The 26,474-nt window shown below is 41.1% G+C and overlaps 1 protein-coding gene across 1 annotated transcript; it reads right to left on the reverse strand.

Moving 5' to 3' along the window:
* LOC101937920 (interferon beta) lies at positions 1–1,206 on the reverse strand. The gene is made up of 2 exons (XM_005294795.2): positions 633–1,206; positions 1–44 (listed from the first exon to the last, which is right to left on the reverse strand). The coding sequence occupies exons 1-2, from the start codon at positions 1,204–1,206 to the stop codon at positions 1–3; spliced, it is 618 nt and encodes a 205-aa protein (XP_005294852.2).
* Positions 1,207–26,474: the final 25,268 nt, after the last annotated feature.

The following is a 26,474-nucleotide window of genomic DNA, read 5'->3' on the forward strand; positions in this document are numbered from 1 at the left end:
TCACTCAGCGGTTTTCATAACATCATTACTCAAAGCATCATGTGCTGGAATGAAAAAGGGGAATGGGTCAAACACGCAGAGTTTCAAATGCCAAATATGGGCCAGCTTTTTCTAACCAGATGTTACTAAAGCTGTTGAATTTAGGGGTAAATAAAACAAAGAAAAGCAGAATAAGAACCCTCGGCAATCCCCATGTACAGAATTAGATGATGGGATAGAAGTGTGTGAGCACAGACCCTCCATTTTCTGGTGTCCTAACTGGAAAGTTGTCTAACGAGGCAGTTGTTGAAAGGGGGCTTCTCACTGTTCTTTTCCCCAACTTAGTCACTTACTGGGCAAAGTTATATTTGTATGGTTAGTTATCACTTAACAATATTTTTTTCATTGGTTAGCAGTTATGATATATTTGTATATTTTTCATATAGAATACTGTGTGTGGTAGAGAAGCACTAAGTTATATGCTACTCTAAAAAGATTCGAACATGTGTTTGAAATAACTGTATGCATAATATTACTATGGGAGAAAGATTGGGCCCTACGTATTAGGAGTTATAAACCTATCAACCATCTCTCTCCAGCTGTTTTATGCAAATAATATTTGACTTTTTCTAGGAAAAAAGAAAATATGGTACCTTCATTTTCAAGTCTCTTTGTGAGAATGTTGAGAATGATAAAACATCTGGATATTTCCACACGGATGATCTCCCAGGCACACCAGCTGTATTGCTTTTCTTTCAGGAAATTGTCTATTGTCTGGAAGTATCTCTTCAGTTTCAGGCTGCTGAGAAGGAGGTTTTCATTTCCTGGGTAGGTTACCTCCTTTTCCATCTCAGCACTCAAACACGTCTCCAGCTTCTCAATCTGCTGGTGAAGTCCATTCTGGAATTCCTTTATGGAAGTCCAATTCCAGGCAGCTTGGGTGAGATTGTTGTTAAAGATATGGAAGAGCTCTTGGAGGATCTGCTGGATGGTTACTTTGGCATTCTCTTGCTGGGACAGTGGGATCTTGAGGATATTTCTGGGCTTGAAAGCTATCCTTTCATTTAAACATTGGAAGGGAAAGTTGCCACCCATTTTGTCCAGATGCTCTAAACTGTCGCTGTTCATTCTGGTTTGTAGAACATAAATTCTGTTACAGTCCAGACATGAGATTTCACTGGAGAAGAGAAGCACAAGGCAAAATTGCAACAACCACCTGCGGATCATGATGATGTCTTAAAGTCCCTGTCTGAGTGTAGAACTTGAGCAACTGGTGTTTGTTCAAAGCCCTTTGCACACTGCTGTGTTTTTGACCCATGTCTCTGAATTTAAATATTTTGTAGGATAAGGTTTTTTTTTCTTTCATCACTTTCTGCTTCTGAAAGTTTTCCTTTTCACATTCCTTCTTTTTATTTAATTAAACTAGCAAACCATCAGAAGAACAAAACCACAGTCATTACATTTTTCAGTATTAAAAATAACCCCTTAATTACTTGTAGTTTCCCCCATTAGATAAAGAAGATGTAAAGGGTAAAGAAGAGTATGATTAACATTATGCTCCAGTTACAGTGTTTAGAGTAGGGGCCGATCTGTCTACTCTCAAGTATCTGAAGCCATCACTTTTAGGCAGGTCTGTTACCATAGTAAGACCCTACATGCAGTTAAATGCTATCAATAAATTTTGGGAGATATTCGGGGAGGGGGGTGGGTATTAGAGTACTGCAGAGCTTCTTTTTGCTAGACCCTGGTCATGAAATGCCTTTCAGATAACAGCTGTTCCTCAACTTCGCCAGTAGAAGGAAACCTTTACCTATCTGGTATGGGACTGAAAATCATAAAACTCTGCTATTCTCTAGCCTTCTCATTCCTTCCTTCCAACTGTACATCTTAAAATTTGGTAATTCATGCAAAGAATTCCTATTGGAGATGGGGGCCAGAAAATTGTCTATTAGTCTCATACAATTTTCTGCAAATGTGAAAAACACGTGATAGTATTCCCTACAAATGTATCTTTTCCAAGTGATGGACAGAAACTGGGAGTTTTACTCATTAACCTGATGCCAGCTGTGAAAAACATACGGTATCTCAGGAATAGGTACATGTGAACGGTGTGAACATGGTATTGTCTCCATCGCTTTTGAGTATTCACATGATGTAATGCAGTGATATGGAGGAGTGTTCTCAAAACAGATTGTGCAGCTGATAATAAATATGCTAGAAGGATCCACATAAATGAATTAAGTTTACAGTTAAAAGAATGTGGTAAAGATAGAAGTTAAATTAGACAAAATTTAATTTCTATCATCTCTTTCTTGTGCTGCTAGGTATCCCAAGGTGATTTACATTAAGACAGTTTTTCAAATCTGATTTACTTTTCGCCATTCAAGCTTTTTGCTTTTTTCAATATTTGTTTCACTGGGCTTGGAAACGGAACCTCAAGTGGTCCGTTGAATGAGCTCTGCTTCCTGCGGGCAGTTTCACTTTATGTTTTTCATAACATAGCAATAGGCTGTCACGCTGGAATTTCCTTCAGTGCAGGGGGATGATTTTTAACCTAAAAATAGAAAATTATTTTCATTTTCATTTTCAATATGAAGAGGAACAAAACAGAAATATTTTTATTCATATTAGTTCTGTTAAATCTCCCTCCCCCATCATCTCAAGTTCTTTATTTAATCATATTCTAGAGTTTGTCCCTAAAGTGTGTTGAAGTGTCTGTTTAAACAAAAGCAGTTTATTGTATGTCTAATACTGTATTCGGTATAGGGTATTCAATCTTACCATGGATTATACACCCTGATCTCCTATTATCTTCAGCAGGAATTTTGTGGGGGTGTTTCCTGGCAAGTGGAAGCTTCAAGAGAGAATATATTTGAGAAACAAATTAAAAATCTGAATCTTAACAGGAAAGGTTAAAATGCAAAGTAATGGAAGTAAGTCTATCGGCAAATATGCATTAGCAATTTGCACAGCAATGGCCAGTTTACTGGGAAAAGTTTGATCTGAACAGGCTGAAATATTTGCTTCAAATGGATGAAATATGTTTAAATTTCAATTTAAAAAGACAGAAAATCTACTTGTGATGTTTTCCCCTCTACATGTCAACCAGCTTTATTTGAACACTCAATTAGAGAGTAACTTAGCTCCTTTTCCTATTTGCAAATAATCCACAAACAAATTCAGATTTTGCTAATGTGTTTTTTCAAAATGACTTGACAAATGGTTATCATGGAAATGTGGGTCTGGAAAGGACTTTGATAGGTCATTGTAGTGGGGTGGCTGCCCCACTCCATGAGAAAAAGGGCTGGAACTGGCCAGAGAGGCTGTGCAGACCAGCAGCCAACTAGCAAAGGCCTGTGGAGAGCCAATCAGGGCCAGGCTGGGCCCTATATAAAGGCTGCCTAGCAAAGGAGAGGGTAGTCTCTCCCTGACTAGCAAGGGAGGAGGACTGGCTCCTGAGGTAAGGTGGTAGCACCTTGGACAGAGCAGCGCTGGGCAGGCTCGGGGGAGCAGACGAGAGCTCCGGCCCAGTTACCTGCCAGGCTGTGGCCCCTGCTAAAAAGGGTCAAGAAGGTGCATGGGGCCAAAGGGGAAGTGGCCCAGGGAAGATAGGTGGACAAGAGGTGAGAGAAGGAGGGCAGAGAGAGGCTGCTGCTAGAGGGTCCCTGCGTTGGGACCCAGAGTAGCAGGTGGGCCTGGGTCCCCCATTCCTCCCCCTTGCACTGCACCTGGCCATGCAGGAGTGTGGCAGAGACAGACTGCAACTTGCCCCTGAGGTGAGGGGCTAGACTTTAGGGTTATGGTTGGCCACTGAGGCAGATGCAAGCTGAACGACTGCCGTTAACGCCCTCCCCTCCCAAAGGGGGTGAGAATGTAGTAGTGGGTGCTGCCAGAGGGCAGTGTCCTGAAGCAGACACCTCCAAGCGGGGAGCAAGGCAGTTCCCAGGGCAGACAATGGGTGAGACACCATGCGCAGAGGGCACTCCACAGCTGATGAGCTAATTCCCGGAGCAACCAGCAGGAGGCGCCAGCGGTGGTGAGTCCTGACCCCGTTACAGTCATCTAGTCCAGCCCTCTTTAGTGAGGCAGGACTAAGTTTTATCTAGACCATCCCCAGCAGGTGTATGTCTAACCTGGTCTTAAAAACCTCCACTGACAGAGATTTCACTACCTCCCTCAGTAACTTGTTCCAGTGCTTACCATTTTTCCTAATGTCTAAACTAAAACTCCCGTGCTGCAATTTTAGCCCATTGCTTCTTTTCGTGTCTTCAGTGGTTAAGGAGAATAATTTATTTCTCTTGTCTGGCTGGTTGACTTCAAATTAAAAACTACTTTCAAGATGGCTGCATGAAGTTTTCTGGAGAGAATTCTCTTTATAATATGTATTTTCAAATGTTTGTCTGGATACTTTCTCTTTATGTAAATATTCTTGTCTAACAAACACCTGTACAAATATTTGTGGACATGTATACCAGGGGCATGAATATTTAACTGAAGGAATATTTGGAACACTTTTTCTTATTTAGTGAATGTTCTTGTGACTTTAAAAACAAGCAGGTAGATAGACAGTGAACAAAAAGGGGTTGTAAATACCATTGAAGTGAATTTCTAGCGGATTTTTAAATCCAAATGAAAGTTCAGAAATCCTTTTTCCATTATTATGTGAACCTTAGCTACTGATACGGTTGATATTGTTGGTGAGTTAAATAAGCTGTCTGCTCTGTGACGTGTTTAGAGGGTAAGGCCTAGGTCTAAAATCAGGAATCCCAAATTCTAAGCCTGGTTTTGCCTGAGCATGATATTAGGTAACTCAGTCACTTCCTTCCACCTCTGTGTAAAATGAGGCTGATAATATTTACTTGTCCCACAGGAATGTTAAGAAGCTATATAAATCTTTGTAAAGTGCTTTGTGACTTTCCAGAACTGATGGTCTTGTTTTCCTTTTTGAAAATGTGTCAAGTAGGACACACTTGTGTGTTGCTGTGTGATAACTACTACTTGTTTGTTTTGTTTTTAGACTATATTGTGCAGAGTACACGGCACTATAAAAACTGCTTTAGTTCAGATGAATAGGACTTAATTTTTTCTAAATTATGGTTCATGTCTGAAAGCAAGCTTTGTTGTGGACAATGTAATGGAGGGTTGGCATAGAAATGAAAGTGTACAGGGAATCATCTTGGTGTTACGGGCTAGGCTGAAAAAATTAAGGTGTTTCTCAATGTTGGTGCGGGGGGCATTAAATAAAACTGGTCATGGTTTTTGTACTAGCATTTGTGGAGTATAAAAACATTTCTCAGTTATCCTTAAACTCAGGGGAGAATGTTGTTGCATAGGTGAAACATATCCGAATTTGGCCCCATGTGCAACAGTCATAGTTAGCAATGCCTGTGGAAAGAGCTCTGATATTATAAATGTGAGACTGTCACGATGAAGCATTTACTTTGTGGCTAGAAAAAGATGTTGTGATGTGTATTGGAGCTGGTTGAATGGCAGAAGTGGCATTTTAGCAGCTTCAGCAAATATTTTCCTTCAACTTTCATGGAACTTCTCAGTCTCACAAAGCCTTGTCTAAATTGGGAAAATAGCTTGTGTTTTAAAACAGGTTTACTAATTTGATTTTAAACAGAACTTTAGACCGAGTGTAGATAGGGCAAATAATATTTGTTGGTCATGGTCCTTTGGTTTGTAGAGCTGCCCTATAGTTGTATTGAATCCAGGACTCAGTCTTACTCCACCACTTATGCTAAAACGTAAGTATATGTAGGGATGTCACTAGGCAGATTTCTGGAAAGACTTTATTACCTGTGCCTACATACATACATACATACATACATAACGTAAACCCAATGTGCGTAAATCCAAGCTTACGGAAAAAGTTCTGTAAGCTAGAAATAGGAGTGTTTTGGGGTTGTTGTTTTTTTTTATCAGAGGGGTAGCCATGTTAGTCTGGATCTGTAAAACCCCAACAAAGAGTCCTGTAGCACCTTATAGACTAACAGAAGTATTGGAGCATAAGCTTTCGTGGGTGAATACCCACTTCGTCAGATGCGTTTTTTTTGGGGGGGGGGTTGCATAATGGTGGGAGATACGTTTCCGACTTATGCAAAATTTGAATTATGCAAGACATTCCGGAACGGAATGTTTGCGTAAGTTGGGGAGTGTCTGTAGTGACATTAAGTGCTTTGTTAGTTTTGCAATTAATCTTAACACTTTTTTTATCAATTCTTTTATAATATCTTGGCAGACAGTATGTAAATATTAATCTCTGGTAGGATATGGTGCAATACATAACTTCACAGCTTGCAAAAAAGAATGGTATTTGAGTTTGAAGAGGTCCTGCTAAGAATTTGAATAGTTGACTTTTTTCCCCCCTGGAATTGGGTTCATACCATAACTTGATTTAACCTGACATTTTTATTATTTTTTCCTTTAGTAAAATCTTCAACATATTCAGAATATATAATGCTCCATAGTTTTGAAATACTCTACTTTTACACTATTACTTCAGTGGTTAAAATAATTTATCCAGAACTGCCACATCTTCCCCAAAAAATCACTAGAATAACGATCCATTCATTCATTCATTTATTTTTGGGGGTTATGAAAAAAAGAACAAAGTACCAGTTTGCATGACTACATACTTTCATATTTATTACACATAGCATAGTATTTGGACATGTCATTAGTTCTTAAACACTTCTGTTTGGCTTTCTTTTCTTTTTAATACTTTTTATTTCTATTGAAAGATAATAGTTAATTAAGAAACACAATAAATAAGCATAAAAGGCCTGATTCTATGCCTGTTGAAGTCAATAGAAAATTCCCATTAGCATACAGGTATACAACTATCATCGTTTCCTTCTAGTTTATTTCTGTTATTTCTGTTATTTCTAGTTATTTCTGCATACTAAAAAAGATTCAGATAACAGTTGACTTAAGGATTCAATCCTGATGTGTCAGTGCAAGATGTATCATCAAGTAGCAGGTTTACCAGAAGTCTGGTAATGGAGAGTTTACAAACCTGGAAGCAGAACAGAAGAATAACTTTTTCTCTAGATTAACCCTGTTTAAGCCTGGTTACGTCAGTGGGGTTGCATGTTTTAACCCAGAACAGATTTTGACCGAGTCCTCAGATGTGGTTTTAACCATTGTAACTTCATGATTTAAATCTGCTAGAGGCAATCATTTGAGTAGTGGTTACCCTAAGAGTGACCAAGACAAAGACACACCACTTTGTGTGAGTGTGAGATTGATTCCCTAGTGGGTTTTTCCTCATCTTAAAAATGTTTTCCAAGGAAAGTTCAGGTACTTACTGTAGGAAGTGTGAGGAAGAGGTATCTTCCTCCATATCTGAGGCAAACAGCCAATGGGCCTGAAGTCCGGTTGTGGACCTTGGGCCAGACCCTCAGCTGATGTAAAATGACAAATTTCCACACAGTTTACTGAGGATCTGTCCCCATGGACTTAATCTATGAGATCACTGGGACCACATTATTACTTGATTTTCAGTGGTATTTTTAAACCTCCACTTGGAGGTTATCTGTAGTGGCAACCCTTACATTTTGTCCACTTTTATCTAATATAAAATAAATCGGTAGATAATGTTTACCTCAGTATCTGCAGTATTCCTTTGCACTTCTCTATACATACGATAGGTAATGCTGGAAAATATTGTGATTACCTAACTGCAAATACATATTCAGATATCTAAGGCAACTGGTAAATTTTAAAGGTCAGTGTTGCACCTCCTGAAAAACACAAGTCTGATTTTTCCACCTTTTGCATCAAGGCACACCTTAGCCAAATACTGTAAAAATAAAAATCCTACAGATAGGATTGCTTGATTCAAAAGGGGGTGGGATGCTAACCAGGGAAAGATCACTGATAAGAGAAAGGGACCTAATAACTTTTGAGTTCGACTTCCATTTTTTAGAATCTGAACAAAATAACTCCACAAAATTGTCCCAATGACTGGATAGATGTAGCAGTATTTTTTAATTATAATTTCACCTTCTTACGTGGATATGTTTTTCTGTTAGCATGGAACCAGTATGTCTTCCATCCTCCTTTAGGTTTTCCTTCTTCATTTGTTTTTTGTCTCATTACTTCATGAAATCTCTAGACTAAGGATTCTGACTTTTTTTTTCCACCCCTTTTTTTTTTTCTGGTTTGTTTTTTCTGAAAATAATTAAGACCCTCTAAAAAAAAAATATCATGACAATAAGGTCTTTTATCAAACCCATTAACCCTTATTGCTAATCTAGGGGACATTCTCAGGTTTAAGATATGACCACTCTTTTCTACATATATGATAAGATTCCCCAAATTACATCTTATTAGCATTTAATAACTCTAATCATACATGTCTTCTTGCATAAGACCAAATAACATTTCAGAAGGGTGTCTCTTACCGAAATCTGAAACCTTAGCAAATGGAGTTTGCTACAGTAGAGTTAATATGAGGCTCAGATACCAAAACCAAGCAGAATACTATAGGTTAGAAGTACAGTGGGAAGCATAAAAAGCTAGTGAGAATGTTATTTGTTATACTGACCCAGATCAGGGGAAAAGAGGCTATACAAGCTTCAGTTTTGCTATTACAGCTGCATCTCCAGTTTGCTATCTTTATATTGGTTATACTAAACAATATTGTAGTCCTTGTAAATTTCAATTAGGAGGCGGGGGGGGGGGTATTTTTTTTGCAAGTCAACATAGAAATAAAGTAATAATAGCAAATACACTGACTGTGCTATAAATATATTGGTCACCATCATTCAGGTGTATCTTTATCCAAGCCATTTTTTCTAAACTAAAGCCAAGGCATTGCAGTCTAAACTTCCATAAAGTGATCTGTTTTGCACGTGCAAAATCAAAGGTCTGATTAAGGCTCTGACTGAAAAATTGGCCCTATTACTTGTATCAGTAGATGGTAGTTTAATAGCATTCACATGCTGGAAAACTATAGTAGCAATTTCTCCCGACACTTGTCAATAGCTTGACCATATATTTTGAACTTTTACTTAGATTGCAGTACTCATGTTACAGTATAACACAAATTACCACCATTTAAAGTGTATTTCTTTGTGTCTAATTGAGTTAAATTTTAAAGTCAATAACTCACACTCAAAATATATAACATTTTCTATAAAGTACAGGAGAAAAGCATTGTATTTAATAGATGCTTTTTTTCCTCTGGTGGTGATCATGGGAGAACGTAAGGCTCAGATGTTCCAGCACAGTCTATTCCTTGGTGCTGAATGAATAATTGTAGCCAACAATTTTTTCTCTAAATATTTGATTTTCACAGCTGTTTTCACTAATGCGTCTTATTGTTGCTTCTCTCATTCTTTTCCATATATTTACAGTTGTGTCAAATCAAATTCACACATTGTGTACTCCTTTAAAATCGCTGGTACCTTCTGAATTTAACTTTCACACCAACTCACATCATTCTATTAACTTGTTTGCTTCATAAAAAGTGAAGGGAAGATTAGAGGAGTTATAAAATGTATATATGAAAACATTAATACAAACTTGATGATAAAAATGTCGTTATTGATCTACGCTCAAGGTACTTGGGCCAACCACTTCTCCCTTTATAGGGAAGGCCTATAGAATGTAATAGAAAATGTTAACTTTACTATAGGGTTTTTTGAACAATTTTATATAATATAAATTAAATATAGCGGAAAAGTATGGTTTTGCTATAGAATTCTGTAAGATTTTTTTTTAAAAAGCAACAAGAAAAGTATTTTATTATTAAATTATGTAGATTTTCAGATAAATTTCTACAGAAATTTCTCAGTGGACCCCAAAAGGTAGTTTTATTCATCTATCTTGTCTTTATTTTTCATACTAAGATCACTTCAGAATCTGGCTGGTGATAATTTCCTTGTATTCAGGGACCATGTCTGGGGACCTACAGACTCCCTGATTGTGATTTTTGTCCTAATTAGAGAAATGCCACCCCCCTGCATCAGTGGGTGGGAGAATTCAATGTGGCCAGCAGTGAAAAGGGAACAGTTCCAGTAGCAAAGAAGAGAGACACCTGCCAAGGGACAATAGGTGGCGCCTCCTTCTGGGAGTCTGATTGGCCAGCTTGGGGAGAGGGGTGCTGATTGGCCAGCATTCCCCAGCTCCCAGGATTTAGCCCAGTGCCGTGGCCATGTGGAGCCTCCATTCCAGCAGCCCACTGTACCACCTGAACTAGGAATTGAAACCTGGCCTGACATATGCTGAAGGTCTAGCTGATCGCCTGTTTCGGGGATCAGGAAGGAATTTTCCCCCCATGGGCCAATTGGCAGAGGACCAGGGAGGTTTTTTCCTTCCTCACAGACCTTCAAGCCACAGTGCGTCAAGCAGGAATGCACTTAGTACCTAACTGAGGTACTGGGGTGGAGTCAGTTGTTTATTTGTCGCAACTTGCGGCTTGTTTCCAGCGCAGTAGAGAGAGAATAAAATGAATGGCTCTCTGAGGTAAAAGACCTGGGGTTTTGGTGTTGGGCCTTTGGCTCATGTGATAAGGTGAGAGCCTGTGGCCTTCGCAGGCTGAGGTCATACATACTAGCCCTTGCAGGCCAAGATCCTCATCCTAGTGCACCCGCTATCCCCCTTGCAGGAAGGAGGGTGCTAGGTTTCAGAGAGCTGAGTCGTGGAGGGCAGGCTGAGCAGAGCCTACCCCACATTATGGATTATATGGTATGGAGCCTGGTAAACCTGGCACCATATATGGGTTATATGGTAAGGAGCCCTGGAACCAATTAAATGCCTGGTATAGGAGCGTATGGGTGATGGGCAGGTAGTGCCCTTCCCCTGTTAAAGTTTAATAAAAGTTGCAGCCTGCTGCTTAAGTCTATGCATCTGTCTGTCCTTATTTTGCTGTTGTTGTCCACATCAATTGATCTCTTGGTAATTGAACCATTAGTGCAAGTAGCAACAGTGCATATTTGCCATACTGTACATTAGTTTTACCCTGAGTCCACATTTGTACTGTACTATATCATTGAAGTTATATTATCCTCTGGTTACCTATCTGACAGCTCCTGGCATGGCTACTTGAAACAGTGGCTTGCAGGAGATTTCAGGAGGCTTCTATTGTGGCGTATTTGAAAACTGTAGGCCATCATTTAAATTTGTAAAGGGCTTTCTGGTCCTGCTGGCAGGCTAGGGGGCTCTGTAGGAAAGCATGCAAAGAGTGCAATCAGAGTCGGTCAGCAGAGACGGCCAAGAGTTAGGTGGCTCTATTTCAGGTAGCAGCTTGCATTGTCTCTCTGTGGTTTGGGTTACTTGTTGTTCTGAATTCTAAGAAATAAAATAGTGTTTCTTGTAACTTTCCAGCAAGAACATTGATGTTTTTAACTAACTTCTCTGTGTGTATACCATGAACATAACAGCTGGAAGCTCAAATCGATTGCATGAGAATATGTTAAATTCCCATAATTCTCTAGAAAACTTCCCTGAGTCCCCATGAGCTGGTGCTAATTCTTTCTCAAAATAGAGACTAGAGTAAAAACTCATCTCCTACTCCTTGCTTGGAGCTTTTTCAAGAGTAATCTGTCTAAGGTGCAAGAGGATGTTTTGGCGGTCTCTTTGAAGAGGAGGGAATGAGACCAGCAGTTCATGGATTTACTACTGCATTTGTCACAAAGCTCCCCAACTCTGGGTTAGCCAGCTCTGAGCAATCAATCAGAACTTTTGGGTCCCTACTGCCACCACAGATTGATGGGTCCAAATAGTCTCAAGACCTAGGATGAGAAGTAGTGGCTACATAATTCTAGAAGGAAGAAAGAGATTTTTCTTTACTGCTATGGACTAGTGTTGATGATCCAGCAGTAGCACTCAAGGAGGATACCTCTGCTCACCATGAAAATGAGGGTGGAGGTTGCCCTATGGAAACTCCTTAATCTGGTCAGTAACTGACAACTTGAACCCCAGTCTGAGTTTGGGGCATGCACAGAGGGTAACGAAGCCATGCATAGTTATACATTGGTTGCTTTGATCACATATCCCTTCAATACTCAATGTGCAAGAGATCTGAGGGAGTTCAAATGGGATTCTTTAACTGTGTCAAAGCTACAAGATGGAAACCATGTGCCCATTCTGTGTGCTTTGCATCTTTCCCCAGCCAACTCTAAAGACTAGCCCAGGAATGTCTTAATAGAAGGAGTACTACTTGGAGGAAATACAAGCCCTATTGGATCATTGTGGCAGGATCCTAGACATTCAGATAGGGTGGTCATGCAATGTCCATGAGGCCAGAACTTTTAGAACCTCTAGACTTCTGAAGAGCAGCACTGTCCCAACGACACAGCATTGACATCAGTGGCATTTCACTCCCCATAGTTATTGTGGACGAGCCTGCATATTCACTTTTGCCATGACAGCTGAAGCCATTCCCTGATTACACTAATCCAAATATAGTTGCTGAGTGCATAGGTGAAGTCTCACATTTGACTATCCACTCAGCAGGAGCAAGAGGGCAGTAGAGTGCTTTTTTTGGGAGAGTGAAAGCAAGTTGGAAAAGCCTGTTGATGTACAATGATGATTTGACTAATGTAGCAATATCCTCCTGTTGCATTTTGCGTAATATATGTGAGACTGAAGTGAGATGTTCTCCCCATAGATAAGTGAGGAGCAGCAGAAATTCTCAGTGCAGAGAGTGCTGTTTCATTCCATGTAGTTCCAAGCTGATTGGAAATCACAGCATCAAGCCATAGTTCATGTAGCCACTTCCCAGCATTTGATATAGCCCTGGTCGACGCTACAAGGCTTCTCCTGTCAACATCGCTACCGCCTCTCCAGGAGGCGGAGTACCTACACTAATGGGAGAAGCTTTCCTGTCGGCAGAGGTAGCGTCATCACTAAGCGCTACAGTAGTGCAGCTGCACTGCTGTAAGTATAGACAAGCCCATAGAAAGGAAGGGAAGTTATTCTTGGAGGAATGACTACTAGCACCCCAAACTACTAGCACCCCAAACTCCTGTCTGTTAGTCTTTAGCCTAAGGCCTAGTCTACACTACAAAGTTAGGTTGACATAAGTCACTTTGCTTTGGCCTAGTTATGTATGTGTGTACATCTACATTTGTCACCGCTATAAGTGCTCCATTACACTGATGTAGTAACACCTCCTCCCTGAGGAGCATAGAACCATGGCCAACAGACAGAGGTCAATGCAGCTTGTGTCAGCTCTAACAGTTCTCTAGCAGATGTCCCACAATACCCGACACTGACCGCTCTTGTAGACCAGAAGCCTCCCCACTCGTTTTAAAACCCCTGTGAATTTTTAAAATGCCCTTTCCTGGTTGTCCAGCTTGGTGAGTTTACCTCCATCTGCTTTCTGTTGTTGTGCGCAACTGCCCAGCTAACCATACTGGCTACAGACTCCAGATGCACTCCTGCCTGGAGTAGACAGAAGATATTGCATCTCCTGGGACTTTGCAGAGAAGAGGCTGTGCAGGCACAGCTCCAAACCAGCCATAGAAACGTCAACATCTATGAGCAGATTGCTCAGGACAGGCACAAGTGGCATGACAAAGTAAAGCCAAGGAGCTGTGGCAGGCATACCAAAAGGCCAACAATTGATCTGGTGCTGAGCCACAGATGTGCGGCTTTTACAAATAGCTGCACACTGTACTTCGCGGAGACCCCCACCACCAGCATGGATACCTACTGAGAAGCTCAAGTCACAGGCCCCTCCTGTAAACAGCAAGGAGGAGAATGGGGGATAGGTGACTGGGGGATCCAGATGTGCAGCGAGCTATGAGCTGTTTTTGAACTCTGTAGAGGAAGGAACCTCAGGTAAGCATGGAAATAAATTTTCCATTACAGGGATGGCCCCCCACAAATTAGCAGGACACAGCTTTTGAGTTTTTCCATTAATTTACTCTTACTAGAAGAGGATGCAGTACAACAGAGGTAGACTTGCTATCTGCTTTTTCATTCACCTCTAGAGTTAGGGCAGGGACATGCAGAGCAATTCATTTACATACACAGGGATGTCCCTTGAATCCTCCTGAAAGATCTTGATGAAACTTCTGTGCAGGTACACTGCAATCTTCTCCCAAAGGTTTCTAGGCATGGCAGCCTTATTTTGTCCTCCGTCGTAGGATGCTTTCTCACTCCAGGCACCGATAACTTTGGCAGCACCGTTGCCGTAAACAAGCTAGCAAAATGCAGGCCTGGGCAACTTTGGGATGCCAGCAGCAGCCATGCTCTCTGCCTTTGTTACGCTCAGGAGTGAGATCAGCTACCACCACCTGTAGAAAATGGTGTCTGTATTCAGTACCATTGCCCTATATTCAATTTGTGTAACCACGCTTGCAATACTTCTCAATGCAATGCAGAGCTCTGCAGGCTCCATGATTCTCTCGGAGATGGTGGACAGCAACAAAGCCTGTGGAGGGTTTGTAGGAAATTGAAAATAGGCATGAAAACTATGGCTTGAGATGATATTGTGGATAGAGAACATTGCATTCCAGGAAGCTGACCTTGCTCCCAGTCACCCCTGCATGAGTAGTTTCTGCCCCACCATGCGTTGACAAAACTACCCAAAACACAATGTGCTGAATGATAGCAGATTGCATGCTGGGATACCTACCCATAATGAACTGCACAGTGCATTGAGATGAGCACTCCTGGTGAGCACACACTGTAGATGCCAGGAGCCAAATATGCATACGGACAAGCGATATACTAACTGTGATGGCTGTATGCTGATGTAACTTGTTGGCAAAACTTTGAGTGTAGACATAGCCTCAAACGGAAGTGGCCTATTCTACAGGAAAAAGCATGTGAGTAACTGATTTTTGGGATGGGATATTAGTTTAAAGAGCTGTTTTAAGGGGAAATGTTTTCACAAATAAGTTGAAATTCAAAAATTAATCTTTTAGGCCTCTCCTCTGTCAAACCAGTTCAAGGGTCATCTGTGGCTTGCTGGATGGAGCGGAGTCAGGAGAGTTAGCCTCAAATCCTGGATCTGCTATTGACCTGTTGCGTAACTTTGGGGAAGATTCAGCTTCTTTATGGATCTGTTTCCCCATCTGAATTATCCTCAAATATTCATTGAAAGTGGTTTGTTTGACTAATACTCTAAATTCAAGCTACATTGTTGCGATTATGTAAGACATGAAATACTTTGACTTTACAGTCTCATAATACATAGGAGCCCAACAGAGCATAAATTTCAATATTCACAACATACTGTTCATGAGCCATTTATATTTAGGGGAAAACATTTTACTAGAACTATTTTCCATTTAAAAAAATGCTGTTGTCAGAATCAAAACATTTCATGGGAACATTCTGATTTTGATGAAATGTGACAGCAAAGAATTCTAAAATGAGTCAATTATTTATTTAATGTTGAAAATTTGTTTTTATTGGATTACAATTAGGCTTGGAAAGATTAGGTGTGGAGCAGGCCTTCCTCATAAAAATCTAACACTTGGATCAACCTAGTTCCACTATGCAGGCTGTGAAACATTAGTATCCCTTTATAGGTTTGCAGAGAAGACACACAACATATGTTTCCCACAATCATGACGTCTAGAAGATAGATGTACCTTGGCTTTGAGGCCATCATAAGAAGGTAAGCTGAGTCAGCGAGTCTGTTTAATTAGCTGCCTCTCTGCTGTCACCCCATGCAGTGTGAAGGGCAGAGTACGTGTTGCCAATGTGAAACATTTCTTGCAAGTACTTGCCAATAAAATTTATGCTTGATTTAAAAATCTGAAGCTCTGACACTATTTAAAAAAATCCATAGAAGATAAGGGGTGCTGCATCTGAGTACGAGTAATAACTTGGAGTCGAGCTCTGGTCTTGGCATTTGCAGAAAAGTGAAGCACATATGAAAACAGAAGTGTGATTATTGCACAATACTTTGGTGTATTGTATGCTTACTGGCCCTTTTCAGATGTGGGGTAGAGGTACTTAAAATGCTTTTTTCAGACAGAAGTGAACTATCAACAGTCCTATAGTACTGGGGTAGCTGATAGACATACCAGTAAGTATGGAATTCTCTCAATCTTTATTGGCAGAGTTTTGAGACAACCATATTGCATGTGAGTGAAGGAGGCAGAAGTATGGGATGAACTGTACAAGAAGTTACAGAACACTACTACAATTTGCTTTAATTCCACATACTCTCTGGTTCAGTTTTTTTTTTTAAGCGTTAAGCACTTTTTTCTCTTTGAAGTACATTAGTTACCATGGAAACTATGAACATTGGTACTGTAGATGGACCTTATTAAGTGCAATACTGAACTGCAGTATAAAATCAATTTATATAGAGGCGAGAAGCACATCGCTCACCCGCGCCGCTTCTCGCCGCCCCCATTGGACCGGGATGGCGAACCACGGCCAGTGGGGGCTGCGATTGGCCGAACCTGCCGCGTCAGCAGGTAAATAAAACTGGCCCGGCCCGCCACGGTGCTTACCCTGGCGAGCCGCGTGCCGAACGTTGCCGACCCCTGATTTATAGTATAGCTTGGGAAATGGGGGAGGTGAGAAAATTAATGTTTGCAAAACGTTGTCAAGATGTAAACAGCTATGCAAGTGCTGTTTGCACATACTAGAGTTTCTATACCACACCACCACAAATGTGGTTTTTTTGTATCAGAAAAGCAGTATTTATTGCCTTGCTTTATGCATAAAATACTATTTATACAATATTAAACCAAGCAATCCACTGATTTAAGTTTAAAATTTATACACAAAGTAATGATACAGAACATTCAGCTGCCCGCTGTTTCACCAAATTTTGAAAGGGTCTGATTTTGAAGCTTTTGCCTCTGAAGGATTTTGCCTCTTACTGCTGATGTACAGTATAGTCTGTTAATGAAAGTGTGTTTCAGTCACCTGAGCATGAAATGATGTTCTACATCAAAAACATCCCCTCTCCCGTTTTAACTTATGCCAATATAAAAAGTTTACCCACTGCTATCTTTTCACATTCCATACTCAAAGTGTGATAAATGTTAAATGGCTAGCACCCAAATGAGGGCATATTGCTAGGGCTAGAAGCTACCTTGCCAGAACCCTGTGCACCCCCTCCCCCACTTGCTCTTCAAGGATACTAGAGGCTTCTAAAAAGAGATGTAGATATGAGCACATCTTGCTAAAACTAAACTCCATACAATTAAAAACAGGCCCATTTATATCCCAAACTAACTTCAGACAAAATCAGGGATGAAAAATTCTGCATGTCTTCTAGAACCACCAAACATGACTCTCCACCGTAATGTAGTCAGAGGGTGCATGTCTAACATGTTTGTGATCATGAATGCTTCCAACTGTTAAAATGAAGGGCAACTGGTGAATCTGCATGACTAAGGCCCAGCATTCTTGTATTGAGTATCCTAGAGGCCACTCTTGTGTATGTTTTGAATAAAATGCAATACAGTGCAATTGAGGTTGCTGGGGTGGGGAGGGGGGACCATGACTTGTAGTCTATTTTACTGAATGCAATGTAATTCCCAGATTAAAAACCTGGATGCTAATTTGACAGTTTTCTTCACATTAATGGATTAAATACAGGATCATATTTGGCAGGCAGATGGCATTGGCAACAATACAAGCCAGTCTTAACAGTGACTACTTTTGGAAATATGTCCAACAATCACTTTAAAAAAGTGGAAGGATTATTATGGATTGAAGATCTAAGGAGTTGTAGGTACAAGAGGACTCTCATGGTGCTATTTAATCCTTCTGGAGAAATACAAGCACTTACATTTCTAGTATATTGTTGAAAGACTCATTCTCCAAGAATTATTATAATTATGCATTAAGATGTTTATATACAATATGTATGCAGCCAATGTCATTGTTTCATGTTCTGTTATGACTGGAAACAGATTTAACATGCAACTGCAGCATTTCTTTAATGAGTGTACAGTTAGACTAATATATTGAGTTAAGAGTGACAAACAGTCCTTTATCTGGTGGGGTATTGGCAGAAAGCATAAATATTCAACATTAAAATTGTATCAGTTTCACACAATACAGGAATTCAAGCAAAAGTCTATGTAAAAGGAATTTAGGTGCTTATGAAGGCTGCCAGATTGACAATTTACAACAAAAATTCTCTCCTCCAACAGGCACCACTCAGGCAGTGCAAGCTTTCCACCCCCTTCCATCCCCCAAGTTCTACTACCCCACTACTTATCTCACAGACTTCTGTAGACCACATTAAACAGTTGCCTGGGAAATTAAGTGCTTATACAGAGCGCTGTATATTGTCAAAGTACCATACTTCGTTAATAGTAGGGAGTAGGTGGTATTTCAAGAGAGAAGGCTAAAACTTCTGAATGTCCACATCAATGGAGAAAGTTGGCTGTTGCTGCAAATAGACGAGAAAGATGACAATATGTTGGCATAGCAGGTTATTAGGTCAACAGCTATGCCAACATCTTGCCTCCCCTCAAAGTCTGATTAATAACTTCTTGCAAAGACTTCAGCAGTATTGGTATCCTCCTGTAACTTGTTTGACCTGAAAGAGGAAAAAAATATATAAATTGAACCTTTTGTGGGGGGTGGTAAAACATCGTGACAAACCTGTAGTACACAGTATATGGCAGTTCTAATCTGGCTGTGAAATGTAAATAGGCCCTGACAGTGGGCCAAATTCTGACTTCAGTGGTAGTTCTGTGCATGGAACAGATGCAGATTAGGCTCAATACTGGTTCACCAATTTTTACAAAGTGAAATAATGTAAAATCACTGACAATTGTGTAAAAAGTCCAACAGAAGCTGATGGTAAATGAGTCCTGAGCTATATCACATTTCTATTATCTATAAACATGTTTGCCTGTACCTTTTAAGTACTCAGACTTTTGGATTTGGTCTGCCTCATTGTTTGTTTCACCTAAACAAAGAGTAATGCTAAAATAGGATTAGATTTAAAATAAACACACACCACTATAAAGTTATACCATGGCAGCAAACGTTATAGTTAGATGTTGCATTGCAACCTTCTCAATCCATTTTAGTCGCTATTTGTTTTGGGTTGTTTTTGGGGGGGGGGGGGCAGGAAGGGTGGTGAGACTGTCTCTTTAGGCAAAAACTTTTTGTCTCAACCAAAAGGCAGAGCATTTGGGGAAATTGGGGGTGTTTGTAAAAACTCAAGCAACATTCTCTCAACTGCTCGAGTTATCTGAGCAGGAACTGGGGCAACACTTTTTCCTGCTTTAAAAAAAAATTAGATTATAGCATCTATCACCAAGTATCTGGGTTCTGTACAGGAGATAAGACAGCAATAATTAAAACAAAACAAGTTATATCACATTAGGGAGGAGCAGCCATTCAAGCAAAAGAAATTTAAGCAAATGTTTGGTTAAAATTATACAGGGTACATTGACTTTTAGCAATAATCCAAAGCAATACATGCCGGCAATATTGAATAGCTGATAAGTTATTTAAATAGCTTCCCCAGGGTTCTGGCTGCTATTTAAAGGAGCGGGGCGGCAGAGGCACCTAGAGCCCCACCCTTTAAATAGCCCCTGGAGCCCCCTGCTACCCTCACGGCTCTAGGCCCATACTCACCGCCCGGTTCCATACCAGGTCTTCGGCAGCACTTCGGTGGTGAAGAACCCCGCCACCGAGAGGACCTGATAGGGAACCAGTTCTTAAGATTTTGGGAGCTCATCACTGGATAGCTTAAATGCCTGCAAACAACAACAACAGGCACTTGCCCAAATTCAAGCCATTTAGTCTCTATATGCATACATAGGAACAAACACAAAAAAGGTTTCTAAGCAGGGCATAATTGTTGTTTGCATACGAGTTCTTCCAAATATCACACACCTCATAACCTACAGGGTTTTTTGTGTGGCTGAAGCTGTAGCCATAACCAGAGAGCACTGACACTGATGCTCCCAGACCTGACCATCTTAATATCTTATACAATTACTCTTTCCCTAGCAGAACATGTCTGTGCTGAGGGTCAGTGCACAGAACTGCAGCTAGATCTTCACGTGACCCCCATATGATTTTCAGCATTAATGTAAACTTATCTGTGCCCCTACTTTGAAGGCTAGCAGCACAGCATCTATGAATCAGTTCAAACTATTGGCAAGTACTTCTGAGCAGCAAAGACTGCCTCTTGAAGTTAACATGCCATTTGAGTCCATCATATAACTGAAAGCACAGCATTGGGATTTCAGGAACTACAAGTGATCTCAGACTGCAGGATAGAACAGTACTGATTTTTCTATAGATAAACTACCACAGCTGCCATAGCTCATTCCAGACTGATGATAATTCCTGTGTGTGTGTGTGTGTGTATAAAGCAAACTGCTAGAAATGTGACCATCACATTTTTACACTTGATCTTAGCCAAAAGGCTGAGAAATGTCACATTCTTAATGGTTTTCCTTCTCCTCTGTTGCTCTTTGGAAGAGTCCACTCCAACGATAAACAGTGTTGTCAAATACACAGACCAAGCAAAGTGAAAACACAGAATGGTTTTCCTATTATTTTAATAAATACAAAATAGTAGGGGGAAAAACTGCAGGTTGTTTGACTTACAATTGACTCTCTTTGTTAGCTATTTCCCGAATATGATTAGCAGTAACATCCAGCTACTTTGGATTGTGGAGAAAACAAGCATGGAAAAGCAATAAATAAATAAATGAAACCAAACCGAGCATAATCTAACTTGACTACTACATTTAAACCTGACTGTCCTGGGGATTGGTATGCTGCCCTTGACTTAAAAGATGCTTACTTCCATGTGGCAATCAATCAAGCTCACAGGAAGTACCTCCTATTTCTGGTAAATCAAAATCATTATCAGTTCACTGTACTACCCTGAGGCATGTCAGCAGTGCCCAGGATCTTTACTAAGGTCATGGCAATAGTAGCTTCATTCCTCTGAAGATTGGGAGTTCAGGCTTACCCAGGGGCAGCTCCAGGCACCAGCGCAGCAAGCGTGTGCCTGGGGTGGCAAGACGCAGGGGGTGGCCTGCCGGTTGCTGTGAGGGCAGCAGTCAGGTGGCCTTCGGGACGTCCGCTGGTCCCTCGGTTTTGGCGGTAATTTGGCGGTGGGTACACTGAAGCCGCGGGACTGGGAGATCACCTGCAGAAACGCCACCGAATCTGCGTGACCGCGGACCACCCGCAGGCGCGCCACCAAAGGCGCCTGACTGCCGTGCTTGGGGCGGCAAAAAACAGAGCCGCCGCTGGGCTTACCCCTACCTCCATGACTGGCTTGTCAAAGGCCTGTTCATGCTGCAAGTGCAGAACATTGTTTCTCTGCTACAGTTCAGTGCTCTGGTACTGTTAAATACAGAAAAAAAAAAGGGGGGGGGGGAAATCTCCTCTCCCTAGTCCAAAGTATAGAGTTTATAGGGGCTGTACTGGACTCGTATGAGGCCAGGGCCTTTCCTCCACATTCTAGTTTCCAGACAATTGGATCAATTTTTATATATTTGAAGGATCGCCAGGTCACAACAGAACAAAACCATTTGAGGCATCTACGTCACATGGCCTCTTGCACCTACATGGTTCAATATGCCAGACTGCAAATCAGCACTCTGCAGGGCTGGCTGGTATCCGTCTACTAGCCAAGCCACCATTAGTTAGACTTGGTGGTAAAAGTGCCCTCCCACATCCTTACCTGCCTAGATTGGTGGCCATAGCCAGCCAATGTACATGCAAACATTCAGTTTGCCTGCCCACAAACTATTCTCATTCATGACAGATGCTTTGGCTCTGGGATGGGGAGCCCATCTGGATTCTCTACAAACATAGGATCTATGCTCCTCAGAGGACTTATCTTTACCCATCACATCAGAGAACAAAGGTGTCAGGCTGACGTGCCAAGTATTTCTACTGCAGATCAGGAGAAGCAGCCTGTTAGTCCTCACAGATAATACAGCAACAACGTTACCTCAACAAGCAGTGGGAATCTCACTCTTCTCCCCTCTGTCAAGAAGCAACTACTCTGGGAACTCTGTATTGCCAGCTTAATAGATATAGATGCATCTTACCTATTGGGCATACAAGAACAACCTAGCAGACTAGCTGAGCAGAATATCCGAGTCGTCATGAGGGGTCTCTTTGCCCAGATACATCTTCCAGCAGCTGGGGTTTCCCCAATCAACCTATTTGCAACTAAATCCAACAAAAAACATCAGCAGTTCTGCTCCCTACAGAGTCCCAGCCCAGATTCCATAAGAAGCCTTTTTATCTACATGGTCTGGGAGGCTCCTCTACGCTTTTCCACCAATCCCACTCATTCACAAGATATTGCTACTGATAAGACAGGAACAAGCCAGAGCCATATTGTAGGTCCAGCATGGGCCCCATCAGTACTGGTTCTCCATGGCTCAACACACAAGAGCAAACTTGCTTGAAGGACATTCAAGGCGTTCTGCTAAATAGTAAAATGCCTTCTACAAGAGCTACTAATCTTGCTAAATGGAGGCATTTCTCCATCTGGTCTTGCCAGCATGGGGTATCCCCAACCAGTTCTTCAGTTCATCATATTCCAGACTACTAATTATACCTAAAACACCAAGGTTAGGCAGTTAGTGCCATCAAGTACGTCTGGCTGCTATTTCAGCACTCCATCCTGAAGTGGACAATGGCTCTCTTTTCTCCAATGACATTTCCATAAGGGTTTTTAAAAGGGCTTAGTGAAATTTATACCCTCACGTGCAAGACCCTGTTCCACTATGGGATCTAAACTTAGTGCAATATTGTCAAGACTTATGGGTCCTCCTTTTGAACCACTGGCTATCTGCTTGTTGCACCATCCATCAAAGAAGGTGGCATTTTTGGTGGCCACCACCTCAGCAGCCTTGTTGGCACAAGTTCCAATTGCAGACACTTGTACAGCAGCAACCTGATTCTCAGTCCACACATTGGTCTCCTGCTATGCTGTGGCTCAAGACACCAGAGAGACTGTTGAAGTGGGATGAGTTCTCCTATCTTTATTGAAATAAACTCCAATCCTGCCTCCTGTCTTACAGATTGAGAGTCACCAAGGGTGGAATGCTCATATACAATCACTCAAAGAAAGAATGGTTACTAACCTGTTCAGGCTGAGATGTGGTGCACGTGTCCATTCCATGACCCACCCTCCGACCCTTCTTCATCAGAATTATGGCAAGAAGTAACTGAGGGTGGCTTGGGCCGGCTCTATCCTTCATACCTGCATGCAGTGGCATGTGACAACAGGCGGAGCTCTAGCTGCCCAATGAGTACCTCTGAGGGAAAAAGTTTCCAATGGCCATGTGCTGGGTGCGCCGACACCAAGAATGGAATGGACATGTACAACACACCTCAAACAATGTTACAGAACAGGTTAGCAACCATTTTTCCCTTAGACTTCTCAGGAAGTGAAACCTGAATACAGGGGCATCCTGAACTGAAGGGAATTTCAGGAGCACAGCTTTAGGTGGATTACCTCACAAAACAAATCACTTAAGCCTTGGCTTTTTTTGGAAAAAAATTCCCCCTGCTTAATACCAATTCAGCTCAACTGGGAACCCTACTGTAGAGAAGGTGAGGCTGACATTTTTTTCAATACATTGCGTAGACCTGCTTTGAGCAGGTCTAGATGGCCCAAGGCTTTAAGTGCTGGTGGCTGCCTGGAGCCTCATTCATGCTAGGCTCCCACCATCGGTACCAGTAGTGGAGCTGAACTGACATTAGCAATGCGGGGAGGGGAAGTCAGAAAAAATGCATGATGCAAACACAGCCTTAGGAGATGGTTATATACCTGTAATTAATTATACAGCCCCACTAACTTATAGGTCTGACTGCAAATTTGGCACGCCACACTAACTGAGGTTGGGACACTGTCTGGAGGACTCCGATTTTAAAAACAACTATTTTGGCAGCTTGTGACAGGCATTATCCATTTCAATGTGTTTCCCTCTAATTATAGAAAAACTGTGCCTAATTTTCTAGGACTAACTGCCTGAAGTTTCTAAAGATAAGACTCCGTCACTAATTAACTTACTAAGTGTATCAGTTCATTACTTTTAGGTTCCATTTACAGCATTTGGTATTTTACTAAATGCAGTACATTTAAAAAAAATTCTCCTTCCTTCCTTTGAAAAAGAGTAATAATATAAGTATAATATGTGCATATACATGCTGAGTTTATTCCTAGAGGGTTGGGGCATTATTGGGAAGCACTCTAAGCAGGCTTTATTGCCACCCTGTTATGGAATATGTGCAGTAGAACCATGTTTGTTGGAGATTTGTGAAGCCATTGGATAGATGAGCCTTTCATCCAAAGGGGAAACCAAGACAGCTTTAAAAAAAAAGGGGGGGGGGCTGCTTTCTAGGAGATCCTAAATATAACCAGACTTCATGTGCAAGGTGGTTTTCCCAACTAGTAACCCACAAAAAATATTAAAGTCTTACGGCTCAAAATAGAAAAGTCTAGAACTGGTTGAAATATTCATTGCCAAAATTCAGAAAAGTTATTCTCAATTTCTTTTGATAAGTTATTCAGAAACTTCCCCATCTACAGAGATGGGCAGTGTGTGTTCCAGGAGTAGTTTTTCCCTAATCAAGCAAAAAAAAAAATTCCTGAGAAATAATTTGATTTCATCAGCCCTACAAGAGACCATTAGCCATTTTCTTGCGAGTACCCTTGGGGGGAGGGGGATAAATTCTCCAGTCTAGTTTTTTTAAAGTCTCAACAGATGGGGCTTCCACTTTCCCTAACAAAACATTCTAGAGTCCAGTATGTATCATGGTCAGTGTTTTTTCTGATGTTATGCCAGCTCCAAAGCACACTGTCAATGAAAAGATCCCCCTTAAGTTCAACAGGCTTTGGTTCAGGCCCATTCAGTCTAAACATTCATTTCTTAGTTTCATCCTCTCACTCCTAGTTACGTCTCCAGGGATTAACAAAATTTTCCTCACTCCTTGACATTTATATCCTGCAAATATTTGTGGGCTAAGTCGTTCCCCACTTACTCATTCCTTAGCCAAACTGTACATACTCAACTTAAACATTTTTCCTCATAAATCAATATCCATCTCTGTTGTTCCCTTATGTTGAACTCTCTCCAGTTAGCCAATCTTTCTAGTATTGTGGTGCCCACAACTGGACACTATTCCAGATAGGACTGCATGAAAGCCCTATAAGGTTTCTTCCCCCACAAGGTTAGCTTTTTTTCCTCTAAAATTTCCAACTTCACTATCACAGGTTCAGTTCCATCAGTTGGAGTAAAAATGAGAGCTCTGGTGCAGACAAGGTGTGTGAATCTTTATCAGTGCTGTGAGATGGGGTTTTTTGGGTGCTGGGGGAGGGTGGGAGTGGGAAAGAGAAATCAAGCCACTTAAATCAAGGTTTTCAGCAATGTAATTTTGGGTGTCAATTTTTGAGGTGCCCAACTCGAGACACCTTAAAGAGGCCATTGATGCCTATGTTTGGAAACTGGATTCAGTATGAAGCTAAATCAGATAATACTTATCTTCAGTGTGGACCCTCTGCCTACAGCACAGTCTGTATGGAGCCAGTGCATAACATGGACAAGAGAGGTTGTTTAGAGATGGGGGGGGGGGGGAGGGTTTGAATTATCAAGCAAAAGGAACCTGACACACTTTTTTTTTCCCTTCCCTCTTGAGGACAAGATAAGTCAGTCAATTCAGTTATGCATACGCAGATGCAAAAACAAGATCATTAAGATAACTAAATGTGAAATTCTACAGTCCTGTTTTTTGTTGTAGTGACATTTATTTGGACCTGAATTAATTTTAATCTGTGAAATCCAACAGAAAATGCAATGTAAATTCCATAGCTATATTGTTTCTGGGAAGTTTTACCAATGCAAGAGACCAGGTGAATGGATTGTCTGCCTATTCAACATCTTTATTACTTGCTTGCAAAGGCGGGCGGGGGAGGGGAGGGGAGGTGCTGCTCTATCATGAACTGGGATAGACATTTTAAAGTGAGGGGATAAGGATGCATTCTATTCTGTAGTATGTATACTGTCCCACAACCCTTACACATTATTAGCCTAGAAACAGCCTTTGCTAGTGGAGAAGGGCTCTCACTTAATTTTGCTTAAGTGAAGTAATTGCCCAGAGACCATGGGAAAAATTCATCCCTGGTGTAGCACATTTCTCCTAACTCCGTCAGAGTCAACTTGGAAAAAGTCTGAACTGCCATTTCTGCTGCTCTAAAAGGAGTTGTTTACACTATGCTTGCCATGTAGGGAAATGAGGGGTGCATGTTTTCCCGAATTGTCACATGACACTTCTGACAACAGTTTCAACCAGAGGGATAGACTGTTTCTGAACATCAAGATTTTTTTTTAAATCTTCCTGCATAATTATAGCCCCAAAACAAATCTAGGTGTAGAACTTGTATCCCAGCATTAATATTCAGCAAGAGACTTATAAAAATCAAACCAATGGTGAAGGGACATTCTCCTACCTTTTGTATTCACTATTGCTGGATGGAGCTTTGCTTGCCCATAATTGCTGATCTTTTAGAAGCACCATACAAAAGATTCAAACATGAACAGGAATAC

The sequence above is a fragment of the Chrysemys picta genome, chromosome 6 (genome assembly GCF_011386835.1).
Source record: "Chrysemys picta bellii isolate R12L10 chromosome 6, ASM1138683v2, whole genome shotgun sequence".
In the NCBI taxonomy this organism is placed as follows: domain Eukaryota; kingdom Metazoa; phylum Chordata; order Testudines; family Emydidae; genus Chrysemys; species Chrysemys picta.

Bases quoted from the DNA above. Each gene is read 5' to 3' on its own strand.
- LOC101937920 (XM_005294795.2), bottom strand. From the start codon at position 1,206: ATGATCCGCAGGTGGTTGTTGCAATTTTGCCTTGTGCTTCTCTTCTCC. The intron at 45-632 runs GTACCATATTTT...TTTTCATTCCAG, and splicing joins AAAGAGACTTGAAAATGAAG to CACATGATGCTTTGAGTAAT.